Here is a 13,402-nt window from a genome sequence, read left to right on the forward strand (position 1 = left end):
GAGCAGAAGGAGGCTTCACAGTGAGTATCCAAGGCTCGTTCTCGCTCTGGAAGAGGAGGTTATCTGTAAGCTGGGACTTACAAGAGCTGTCCCCGGCCCAGGTGGGTTATGAATTTTGTAGGACGCTCTGAAGGACCCTACGGCCAAAGGCTGCGTCTGCAGAAGCGAACACATTCAATTTATAATGTCGAACGAACGTGGAGACGGACGACCAAGTTGCCGCCTTGCAGATTTCCTCTAGGGAAGCCTGTCGGTGGAGGGCTGCCATGGTAGCGGCACTCCTAACAGAGTGGGCCATGATACCCTGCGGCACGGCCAACCTGTTAGAGCTATAGGCTTGAGAAATGCAGGATCTAATGATGCGACTTATTGCCGCACGTGACATGGGTTTGCCTTTATTTGGGGCTGACAAATTGATGAACAGGGACTCAGATGTCCTAATGTCTTCGGTGCATGAGATGTAAATTTTGAGTGCCCTCCTGAGGTCTAGAGTGTGCCACTCTCTCTCTTTGGGGGGTTGGGGCAGAAGGAGGGTAGCACTATGTCTTGTTCCCTATGGAATCTGGTGTTGACCTTTGGGAGAAAGGACGGATCTGGGCGAGGAACCACCCTATCCCTATGAAAGGTACATAATTCTGGTCTAACCAATAGAGCCCCAAGTTCTGAGACCCTTCGAGCCTAAGTAACGGCTGTCAGGAATAAAACCTTCTTTCTCAGATGCCTTAAGTAGGTAGATCGTAAAGGTTCGAAAGGTGTCTTGGTGAGAGCGGATAAAACCGTATGGAGACTCCACGTGGGGAATCTATGGGCCACTGCTGGGGAGGAAAGACTGACCCCTCTGAGGAAGGCCTTTACGTGTGGATGCCTAGTGATCTGGATGCCTGAGACCTTGGGGACCAAGGTGGCTATTGCAGCAAGTTGTCGGCATAGGGTGGCTGGCTTGAGCCCCTGGAGACGTCCGTCTTGGAGAAAAGACAACAAGCGAGAAACTCGGGGTTTTAGAGGGTTCACGTGCTTGCGTCTGCACCATCTAACGAAGGTCTTCCAGGTTGTGCCATAGATGCAACGCGTGGATGGATGTAGAGACGCGACTATGGTATCCGCAATGTCTGGGTCATAGCCTAAGGGTAAGAGCTGGTCCCTCTCAACGACCACGCGGTTAAGCGATACCACCCTGGATCTGGGTGGCAGATGGGACCCTGTTTGAGTAGATCTTGTCGCACTGGGAGTCGCCAGGGGTCGCAGACCGACATTTCCACAGGGGTGGAAACCAGGGACACCTTGACCAGAAGGGGGCGATCAGCATGATTGACGCTTTCAGAAGCGTTACTCGTCTCAATACTCTGGGGTTGAGAGGAAGAGGAGGGAAAGCGTAGAGGAGAACCTTGGGCCACGGAGATAGTAGAGCATCCGTCATTTCAGCTTGAGGATGTTGGTAACGGGTAAAGAATCTTGGGAGCTGGTGGTTGGTAGCTGATGCGAAAAGGTCTACCTGTGGGAAGCCCAGCCACTAGGAAAGAAGAAGAAAGGTTTCCGGATGCAGAGACCACTCTGACTCGTCCAGAGCCCGTCTGCTCAGCCAGTCCGCTTGTGTATTGACTATCCCCCGGATATGCTCCGCGGAAATGGAGGCGAGATGGACCTCCGCCCAGGATAGAATGAGCTTGGCTTCTCTGTGTAGGTTCAAGAACCGAGACCCCCCCTGCTTGTTTATGTGCGCTTTCGCTGCCACATTGTCGGTCCTGATGAGAAGGTGTTGGTTTCTGACCTGGGCATGAAAGTGCTGTAGGGCCATCCGGATGGCTCTGATTTCCAAGGCGTTGATGTTCATAAGCCGATCCTTCGAGTTCCAGAGTCCCTGAGCTGACTGGTTGAGAAGGGTGGCTCCCCAACCCGTGAGGGATGCGTCGGTGAACAGCTGGATTGGAGCAGGGATGATGTACTGAAGACCCTGAGAAAGACTGCTGGGGCAGGCCCACCATTGAAGGCTCGACTTGACGGCTTTGGGAAGGACCAGACGTTTGTGAGACCTGAATGAAATCTCCCTTTGGTACGGACGAAGAAACCACTGCAACGTCCTGGCATGGAGTCTGGCCCACCGTACGGCTGGAATGGTGGAAATCATAAGTCCCTGTAGTTTTGCCAGGTTGATAATGTGAGATGACTTGGAGAGAAGAGTGAACTTGGCCATAGAGGAGATCTTGGTTACCTTGTCCTCTGGAAGCGACAGAGTATTGGAGACTGTATCTATGTAGACTCCCAGGTGAAGCAGATGTTGGGAAGGAGAAAGATGGCTCTTTTTCTTGTTTATCAAAAAACCATGGGATTCTAAAAGCTCCATGACTATCATTGTGTGGCTGAGACAAAGATCCCCTGATGACGCACAGATCAGTATGTCGTCTAAGTAGGGGTGCAGTCGTATCCCCTTCTGCCATGCCCGAGCTATCAAGGTCACGAGGACCTTTGTGAAGACCCGAGGGGCGGATGACAAGCCGAAGGGGAGTGCCCGGAACTGGTAGTGTCTGTGTTGAAAACGGAAGCGGAGGTATTTCCGATGGAGGGGATGGATCATGATATGCAGGTAGGCTTCCTTCAAATCGATGGATGTGAGGAAGTCCTGCGGTCGCAAAGCCTCTGCGATCGATCGAAGAGTCTCCATCCTGAAGCGCCTCCTGTGGATGTGTCTGTTGAGGAACTTGAGATCGAGGATAGCCCTCCAATCTCCGTTTCTCTTTGGCACTGTGAAGAAATAAGAGTAAACTCCCAATGAGGACTCCTGTGGACTCACTGGCTCGATGGCCTGAATGTCGAGCAGGTGACGGATGGCTTCTGCTATTCTGAGCTGTTTTTCTCTGTTTGACGGGCGTGTCAATGCTACCAGGCGGTCTGGAGGAGTGGTGACCAGTTCCAACTGGAGCCCTGATTGATGATGTTGAAGACCCAGGCATCTGGGTGGGAGGTTTTCCACTGATGATGGGATTGAGTTAGCCTGCCCCCCACAGGCTGGACGGAAGTGTCACTGTTTTGATGGACGAAAAGGTTTGTCGCCTCTTTCTCCCTGCGAGTTGGGGAAGCGGGGGGGCTTGGAGAAGCGGCCCCCTCTCCGAAAGGATCCCCTGAAGGAACTCCACTGATTTCTCCTTTGTTCCGGTCTAAATCGGGATAGGGTGTGGGAGGTGCGAAAGGAACCCTGGGAGGAAAAGCCTTTTTGTTCCTTACGGAAGACCTTGGGTAAGGCCTTCTTCTTGTTCTTCGTTTTGACCAATATTTCTTCCAGCTTTTCCCAAAAAAGCTTCTTTCCCTGGAAGGGGAACCCCATTAAAACTGTTTTAGATCTGTGCTCCACCTGCCAAGGGCGGATCCACAGTGCCCTTCAAGCCGCCGCCGTAGTTGCCATGGATCTAGTTGCGAAGGCCATTGTGTCAAAAGAAGAGTCTGCCAGAAAGGACACAGCTTTCAGAATTCTAGAAACTCCCTCCAGAGCGTTTCTGTTATCCTCTGGGATAAGTTGTCCCAGTTTTCTGGTCCAGACTATTGCCGCATAAGAGACAAGGGCTCAAGTAATGGATGCTTGGATGGCCCAAGCCGCTGCATGATGGGACTTCTTGCAGGCCAGATCGGCCTTGCGGTCGATCGGGTCTCTAATAAGGCCCTGGCCCTTTTCTGTGACTAAGTCAGAGGTATGGAGAGCCATGACCGCAGATTCCACTAGGGGGATCTTGAATATTTCTGCGGAGTTACTAACTATGTTGTAAAGCTTCTTAACCACTGCTGGGGGTTGGTGAGAAGCCAGGGGCTTTTCCCACTCTGCATTAATAAGGGTCAAAAAATAATCAGGGACAGGGGCTACATGTGGAGTGGCAAGGTGCATGTGGAAAAACTCTTTGGCTCCTAGCTGCTTCTCTTGAGGCTGGGAGTCAGGAGCTGCATTTAAATCAAGGGCTGCTAATGTCTTAGATAGTAATGCTTGATAGTCATCAGGGCTAAATAACCTAAGTTGTTTTAATTCAGTGGCGAGGTCCTCTCCTTCGGATAAAAACTCGCCTGCCTCCCTCTCATCGTCAAAGGAGGCAGGAGAAAAGGTGACCATGGCAGAGGCTGATTTGGCAGGGGGGCCTTAAGGGCTGCCTTGGTAAGCCACTGGCTCCCTCCCTCCCTTTGGGGTGGTTGGGAACTGGGGCCCTCCCCAGGGTCACTGACGGAAGGCTCAGAGGAGTCGCGGATAGAGGAGGTCGGGGAAGAGAGCTGCACTGCTCTGATACCTTCTACGAAGGCGTCCTTAATAAGTGCAGAGAGCTCCGCTTTAAGGGACAGTAGTCCCGCCGCTTCTATGGCGGCTAAAGAGAAAAGCGTGTTACCCTCCGAGGAGGGAGTCAGCGCCTTTCTGGCTGTAGTGTTCTCCGTGAGTGCGGCTTGTGGCGCTGCCGGGGCCGTCGGGGCCTCTGACCCCTTCGTTGTGGGCGAAAGCCAGCGTGGCCAGAGAGCAGGGAGCGGTAGGCACGCGGGTTCTTTTAGAGCCCTTAGCCTGAGCCGCGTCGGCTCCTTTCCTCTTAAGAGAACCGTCTCCCTGCTTCTTCTTGCCCTTCCCCTTAGAGCCACCGGAGTGGCTGCCAGGGGGCTTATGCTGGGCTTGTGGGGCTGGAACAAGCAAGCCTGTATCCAAATCCTCCTGCGCAATGAAGGCGTCAGGACGAACGTCTGCCATTTTGATTTGATGGGAAACCTGACTAAACAGCCTAGTCACAATCTAAATAGCAGGAGAACAGATAGCAGATACAGGAGGATGACAGAAATAGAATCAGATTTTAGAGTAGAAGCAGAAAGTAGAAATTAGTCTTTTTAAGGAAGAATTAGCAGAGAGCTGCTGACATAGCCTGCTCTCCCAATGCGAGGTAGGAAAGAACTGGGAATGAGGAGGCGTTTCCCTAGGGGACAGGAAGTCAAAATTTGTTCCTGCCTCCCAGAAGCAAGAGGAATGGAAACACCTAATTTACAGATGACCTCCTCTTCCAGAGCAAGAAATACAAATTACCCTGAACAGAACTAGCTGGCAGAAAGAAAATAAACTTCCCAACTACCACCAGACTTATGAAGAATCATTAGTCAACCATGTTAAATTCTTATATGGGTTGAAGGGTTCAGTTGGTTGATGATGGCTGCCAGTCCCTGGGAATATAACAGGTGAAGACCAGTCCCCCCAGCCCCTGCATTCATCTTGGCTTACTTTGTGTTGAGTCATCCATTTAGGAAGAGGATGAGTGCGGTGCTCATCTAAGTCAACACTACAAGTGTCAGGAAGCCAAAATTAAAACTTTACGTTTTATTTTGCTTATTTTATTCATTTGTTTATTTACAGTGTTTTCTATGGTGCTTTCCCCCCCACAGGGAGGAATCCAAAGCAGTTCACACAAAACCACCAAATTCAATCAATTTCAACAAATAATACAAGACAACAAAAGCATGCACACCACACACAAATACTGGGCTGGTCCTGATGGATGACGCTGCCTAACACAGGCACTAGGCTGCAAGCCCAGGCTTTTAATACCTGCAGGAAGAGGAGAACAATCTTAGACCAGATGTCACTCAACACGATTTTCCTCCTCCACTCTGCCAGGAATAATGATATCTCACTGGCTGTGCAGTTTGGATTTCTGAACCTGCTGATGTAGTGGTTAAGAGCGGTGGTTTGGAGCGGTGGACTCTGATCTGGAGAACTGGGTTTGATTCCCCACTCCTCCACATGAGCGGCGGAGGCTAATCTGGTGAACTGGGTTTGTGTCCCCACTCCTACACACGAAGCCAGCTGGGTGACCTCGGGCAAGCTACAATTCTATTAGAGCTCTCTCAGCCTCACCTACCTCACAGGGAGTCTGTTGTGGGAAGGGAAGGTGATGGTAAGCTGGTTTGAGTCTCCCTTAAGTGGTAGAGAAAGTCGGCTTATAAAAACCAACCCCCCTCCCTCCTCCTCCTCCTGGGTCTGCTTGTCCCTCTCTCTTTTTTCCCCTTTTTTTTGCCATGTGGACAATGCATATATATTATTTCAAAATGATGCCTGTATTTAACTGGCCACATTCACTTGGTTCAAATGGGATATTAAAAATACCAAAAATGAACCAATACATCAAGGTGCTGCTGTTCCAGTCTCAGCTCTGCTCTCTGAGGCAGCCAATGCTGAGCCCACAGGAATTCCATGACAGTCACTGAAAAATAGGGGTGCAGTTTTACTTATTTGTCTTTTTAGAAAATTTCTGTGCTGGCTCTTTCCAGGGAACCTGCCCAAGGTGGCTCACAAAAATAAGACATAATGAAACCATAATCACACAATAATGGGTAACAATTAAAACTCAGTGCTGAAAACCCAGCGAGAGCATGAAACCGACATAAAATATTGAATAGTTTAAATTATCAGGATAAAAGCAGCCTAGCAGGGTGTTTAAAAGATAATTCCCCTTAATTAAATGCCCAGGTTAAAAAGAAACATTTACCTGGTGCCTGAAAGAGAGTAGCATAAGGCACCTGCCAAGCCTCAAGGGGGGAAAGGCATTCCATGTGACAGGGGCCACTTTTGAAAAGGCTGTCTCTGGTCACCACCAAACTCACCACTGAAGGAGAGGGCTCACAGAACAGGGATTGGGAGAAAGATCTTAGCTGGTGGCCTGAACAGTATGGCCGGAGTACTCAGACCCCAAGTCATTTAAGTAAGAACCAGCACTTTCAACTGTTCCCAGTAGTGAATAGGCAGTAAGTGCCAGAGTAATACAATCCCTACCACAAATGCATCCTACAGTACCCTGACTGCTTCATTTTGGATCAGCTAAAGGGTTTTTTTGACAGTTTTCAAAGGCAGGCACAGGTAGAGCACATTACAGTAATCTAACGCAATCATCAAGGCCAGATCACATTTTTTGAGGAAGGGTCGTAGCTGGCATGTTAGCCAATACTGATAAAAGGCTTCTGTGTGCTCATAGGTTAATAGGAACAGCAGCAGCCTGGAAGTACAACAGCAATGGGCAGCAAAAGACTGCAGCACCTGCCTTATTACAGTAGACCACCCCCATCCCCAGAGCGCCAGTACAACCACCACCACACCTTGTGCTAAGGATGCTATACCACAATAACAACTTCATGCCTTTTGTTAATTCAAACTTGCAAGCCACTCTATCTCTATAGGTTAAGTTCACAAAAGTTACAAATTCAAAAGTATTTAGAGTTGCTGGCTACCTCTGTCACTTTAGTAATTTTCCTGGGGAATCCTTACAAAAACAACTCTGGAGTTAATCGGGACCCTGTTCTTTCCTGCCAACTGGGGCTATTCAGAAGCTCAACTTAATAGGAGAGCTATTTTAAAAAATCCTGATCATCCCTGGCCATGAAGTGCTTTCTCAATTTAAAAAAAGTGTTTCATTCTGGCTCAGCTCAGGTTGTGCTAAATTATGGAGAAAAAGTTCTATGACTGGTATTCAGCCACTGATTATCTTAATCTGCCCTTGCTGTCTAAATTTTTGCAGAATCTCTTTTAAGCTGTAAGGGTGAAAGGGAGTATAGTCATCATTACTCGAATTTATATAAAACACAGCATGCAGCTTCACTCCTTACTCATCTGGTTATGTGAAACAATTTTCAGCCAATTGCAGATTTGCTTTGAAAGGAGCAATGTATCGATCCCAGAATATGACAGGAAACCACAAGATCCTATCCTCTGCCCAAATTCCATTCTATTTGAAGCCTTGTGGGTAATTCCAATAATCAAATAAAACGCATCCATTCTAATTTTTTTGTGCCAGTCCTAAAGGCTCCATATTTTCCAACTCCAATTCAGCTTGCATACACCCCACCCTGGCTTCCTTATGCCCCCAGTGCCAGATCACATCCTGCCACCACCTCCTCCAACCATTCCTGGGTGTCCCTCTCCCCTTTGCCTGCACTCCATAAATTAATCAATGTCCAGGAAGTGCCAAACATGCCCAGGCCAACCTTACCTGCACTTTGCCTTGCCCCAGTCCCTCCAGGCTGTTCTGGTTGCCCTCAACAGCATGTACCCACCCCAACAGGAACAGCAGTGGGGAAATCCAGCAGCAGCAACCACAGCTGCCCCAGTGGAGCTACTCCAAACTAGCCAAAATGGAGCACAATGTCTCCTCTTCTGAGCTTCTGCAGCAGCTGCTTCTTTTGGGAGCCACTGCTACCATGTCAGAGCTGACAGGATGTCCCAGGAAGGAGGCTAAATACAACCCTGCCATGATGAGCCAGCCCACTCCCCAGGAGAGGATGAGGCTACCTTCTTCTGAAGGGAAGAAGGTACCAGGATTCAACAGGCTGCTCAACCACCTCAAGAGGAGAAAAAAAGTAACTTCTGTCTAACTTGGCACCTCCTAGAGGCTGATGCTCAGTCTAGGGACTCACCTACTGCGCCTATACGGTAAACACAGCCCTGATGCAACCCACATAATGGCAGCATATATTCCAAAACCTTATACAAAAGGGGCATTTTGAACATGGAATAGGAGCCAGTCATAGAATTAGTGTAACAAGATGGTTTCTTGCACAGCATCCAGACAACTCCAGAACTAGTCTCTCATTCTATCCTGGACAGCTCTGCAACTGGATTCAGTTAGCAACTCATTAGCCACATATCCCCAAGAACACTGGCTGAGGCTGATGCATATAAGTGCTGGACTGTTTAGGTGTGTTCTGAATCTCCCACACCTAAAGTGCAAAGAGGAATCTTACAGCACCTAAAAACTAATATTTTCCCCAACATAAGCTTTCATGGTCTAGAGCCCACTTCTTCAGATGCATCCTGTACAGCTACCCCTCAGGAATACATTACCTAGACTATGACTTGAGACAATCACAGTTTGCTAGGTTTTCTGTTCCACCAGATAGCATCATATATAGGTGCAGCAGCAGCAGCAACCATCCCTTCAACCACCATACTTACTTCAAACCTATTCAGTGTCTTCCTTCTGCAATGCCCTAGCAGAATCCAAGGCTACAGACAAAGTACTTCCATGGACCCCTAATGGTAGCAATGCCGGAGGTGATATCAAGCACAAGCCACACCTTCTGGCTCCTCCCACAATGATTCTGCCAGTGCTTTGTAAACCCATGTGGCCACTCTGGTTGTTTGGGTGCTTAGCCCTCTCCCTAATTTTCCAGTGTCTGCTTCAGCATGAATTCATCTTGCACTCTCACCATCTGCCCTCCTGTTTGGCGTCTTCAGACAACCTTTATTATATAGGCACATGACTATCTCAAGACTCCGAGGGTACCTGTCTAATTTTATTGTTTATATTTCCATCCCATTTTCAGTCAAAATTGGCCTCCAAAGCTACGCACAAGAATCAAAACCTAATACAAATTAAAATGCTCACTACAAAGAGTTCCTCAGAGAGAAGGTTCTAAGCCAAGTTGAACTTAGGGATTGTGAAGGTGGTGCCCAGCTGTTCCCTGTTCTCCCTCAGATGGATCAGACATAGTATTAGTTGAAAACTGGAGGGGGGCTCTCAATTCAGGCATGATGGAGGTGTGCCTGTCTGCTTCTGTCCTCTGCCTGACAGCATTATGCTCATATTTGGAGAGACGTTTGATCCACAAGCGTCCCTTCCATCTTTAATTCCTGTTACATTTCACATGGGCAGGGCACTACAAATGTCCCCAAGCTTTCTAACTCTTAATAACACTAGTCCTGACCGCCCTGCCAACTCACATAAAATTAACTGCTGCCCATCAGGGTCAGTTGCCAATCCACTCTTTTGTCTGCAGAAATCTTATAGGTTATCAAATAGGTTCTTATTAAGATTAATAGTTTTAAACCACAAGGGACTACATGGTAAGACTTCAAGGTGGGAGGGCTTCTTAAGGTAGCGTTACCCCAGTCAATCGAGTACAGTGAAGTCAATATCACATGTTAGGCATTAATGCCTAAATAGTTTAAGGAATCACATAGCTCTTTGGGCTAAATACAAGAACGGTGGTGGCAGAATGCACAGAATATGATGCAAGAATGAAAGATGAGGAAGAAAATAATATCACACTTGAGCAAGTGCTGAAGACATATTAGGGGTGTTAGTTTTTCTCCTTCTTCCCCAAGGCACAAGACAGCTGACATTTGCTTGATTTTGATAAATTCTCAGCTGTAAAGAAATACAAGAAAAAGATTCAATAATGTTTGGAAAATAAGAATACAATTGTAGAAACTTATTACGAAAGCAAGTTAGTAACAGAAATTGTTTTTGTAAGTCTTTTTAAAAAGTATTCAATATATATCAGATGCAGAAATACACCTTACACGGAGCAGAAACTCATTTAATATAAAAACCTATCCCCCTGAAATGCTTTAGTCCTATTTTCAAGAAACTTATTGATACCTAATGATAGAGTAAGTAGGTTTTAATTTTGCCACAATTATCTGGAAACCAATGACTTGGTATACAAGAGTCCAGAATCAGTCTTTATTATGAACTGTTCCTGTACCAAAACTCCAATACAAAGAAAATGTTTTTAAATGCATCACATAGTCAATAAAAAGCCTCAAATGGCTAAGCAACTATCTTTGAGATGATTGTGTCCGTCTGTAAAAACTGCCACTCTTCATATTTAGAAGAAAAAATCTTTTGTTAAAAAGACACCAGTTTTAAGTTGTGAAGTTTAAAAACTCTAGCACACAAATGACGTGCATAGAAACAAAGGTGATAAATGCAAGACCTCTTTGTACTACACTGAAACAATAGCAATATATAGAAAACATGGGGAAGGAAGTGCAGGCAAAGATGAGTGACCTAAGTAATATTCTTCCATTAACAATAGTTTAAAAGTAGCACTACATCCCTCTTCAGTTGGGAGAACTGCATTTCAATTTTGGCTTAAAATTTTATACCCATTAATAGTTAATATAAATACAGAGTTGAGTTTTTACAATTCACTAACTTGTTAAGACAGTTTGAAAAAAATCCTGTGGCATTCACAAGTCCAAACAGCAAAGCTCAACATGCCTGAACAAAAAAGTATATAATCACTTTAAAAATATTAAGTGATAAGCACACTAATTACTTTGGCAGTACATTCAAAGCTTGCAGTAGTTTTGTTCACATTCCCAGAAAATTCCCAGTAGCCTAGTTTGTCCCATTTTAACAGAACATACCTCCACAACCTATAAACTGGAAATAAATGACACGAGATCGTGTGTTCTTTCCTCTTGAAACAAGTATTACTGCCAGCTTCACATCGTGGGAGGGGGCAGGGGGAAGTGGGTGTTATTTAAAACTGAGAATTACGAACAGCTGCTCATATTTGCTTCAATGCTGAATGGTGCCACACTTAGATTTTCTTTGAAAATGTCTTTATAGATCAGTCCCATCAATAAACTGAACTTAGTATCACACTTGTAGATATTCAGCATCAACTATATTAAAAAATAATAATAATTTACTCAAGGAAATGTTACTAGAAAAATTTCCTGGTACCTGAGAAAGGAAACAGTTTTCTGACAAGGGAACCTTTTCTGATAAGTCCTGTACTTCAGTGTCATGCCACAGCACTTCAAATTTGTTCCTTTTTTTTTTTTGCTTGCTACACAAAAAGCAAACTTTTAAACAACATAATTCTTCACTGAAAAAAACGTAATTCATTGTACGTATCCTACCTGAAGCCCTCGCCTCCTCAGAATGCTGGACTCGTCCATTGCTTCCCTCATTCCTTCCACAACAATATAGCCATGCTGCACTACCTCAGACTTCAGTATACTTATTCAGATCCTAGCAGCTGCTAAACACTTACATCACAGCTTATCTGATTGGAGAGGAAGAGTCAGCTGACTTTGCCGTTATTCACTCAGCAACTTCTGAGCTCATGAATGCTTGCAGTGCTGTGATACAAAAGCAGCAAGTGGGCTCCAGACACCTACCGCACTTATCCAGGCAGGAGTAGCTATTCAAAAGAGGAAATCCTGCAAGAGCGCTGTTACGCTCAAGAAACAATAACCCCCGGCATCCTGTGCTGACAGCAAACAGTTTCAAGCATGGACTATAGGTCAAGCCTTTGAGAGGAAACTGGAAGGTCAAAGTGTCTGAGTAAATCAGCAATGACATCTCGGTGAAGGTAGAAGCTGATAGTAATCATGAAAAACTGAAGCAACGCTGGTCATTCAAGCAGCACAACAAAGTCTGGCTCTCATCGTTTCAATGACATCAAAGAAAACAAAATGCAGAACACGGGAGCTCCACAGGCAGCTTTCCAGTCACTACTGGCATTCCTTTTAACAACCGGAATACCAATTTGTTTAACTTCCTAGGAAACATTCTTTGCCCACAAATAATCAAGCATTTCAAATATTAATAACATTCATAGCAGTATTAACATCTGATAAAATATGATAAAATGCAGTCATTAGTTAAACAGTTAACCTATATGGAGGAGATGAAGTAGTAGACAGAAATACTATTTTCCACCATCATGCATAATTTCACACTCTGTTTCCACTTATTTACTCTGATCATTTTCATTTTAGTTCAGTTCAAGACAGCCAGGAGATGAATATTAAGTTTTTTTTGTTGCTTGTATATTACCACAGCAATAGTACACCATCCTACCCCACCAGCTTATACGTTCAGAGGCTTCCATGTTTTACTGTTTCAACAGAGAAAGTGTATTGTATTTTTAAAAAGAAAACAAGAAGCAATATGCCGTCAAGTCACAGCCATATCATCATTTTTGCTTCATGATTTTGGAACAAACGAATTTTAAAAAGAAGAGAGAATAGTATTTGATTTGCCTTATCGGTACAGCTGAGGTTAACCCGATCATTGATTTTTTTTTAAAGCTGTCATCTGGCTATTAGGCTTGATATCAATTGATTAGACTATGTCATTAAAAATTGCTTAGGGATTTAAGAATCTATGAACCAACTAAATCAATGGCATTTTGTGCTTCAAAATGGGCTCAGCATATCTGTCTAGATTTGTACAACAAACACTGGTGAATCACTTATTTAAATCCCCACCAAGAGGATATCCCTTCAAATATATTAATGAGCTTTCCTAAAGATTGCCCTTCTGATACCATTTCAAGGGCTACTTCACATATCTTTCCCTCTACAAGTATCCCTACTTGTGCTGAAAAAAGCAAGCAAGTTTTTAAGACAAATATGGTACCCTATTACAACTAGTAGTTTACTACTAGCATACTATGAGTGGTATACATTTAGCATAGTTTAGTATACATAGGTAGTATAGTTTTCAGTCTGATGCACACATTAAGATGACTCCCAGTATACTGCCTTTGCACTGTTTTAAACAAGTATGAAAATGTACACACATCTGTAAGAGGGGAATACACACTTTTATATGGATGTTACTAAGATCAAACAGCACACTGGTGACAAAACAATATTTGAGTACAA

The 13,402-nt window shown here is 45.2% G+C and overlaps 1 protein-coding gene across 1 annotated transcript in view; it reads right to left on the minus strand.

Annotated features, from left to right (window-relative positions):
- The window catches only part of MAST4 (microtubule associated serine/threonine kinase family member 4), a 229,359-nt gene extending 217,583 nt beyond the window's left edge, over positions 1-11,776 (minus strand). The window contains exon 1 of the mRNA XM_056847860.1: positions 11,648-11,776. Within this exon, the coding sequence (XP_056703838.1) occupies positions 11,648-11,698 (51 nt within the window). The 5' untranslated portion in view covers positions 11,699-11,776. The remainder of the gene's footprint in view (positions 1-11,647) is intronic.
- Positions 11,777-13,402: the final 1,626 nt, after the last annotated feature.

This window comes from Euleptes europaea, chromosome 4 (assembly GCF_029931775.1).
Source record: "Euleptes europaea isolate rEulEur1 chromosome 4, rEulEur1.hap1, whole genome shotgun sequence".
Lineage (NCBI taxonomy): Eukaryota > Metazoa > Chordata > Lepidosauria > Squamata > Sphaerodactylidae > Euleptes > Euleptes europaea.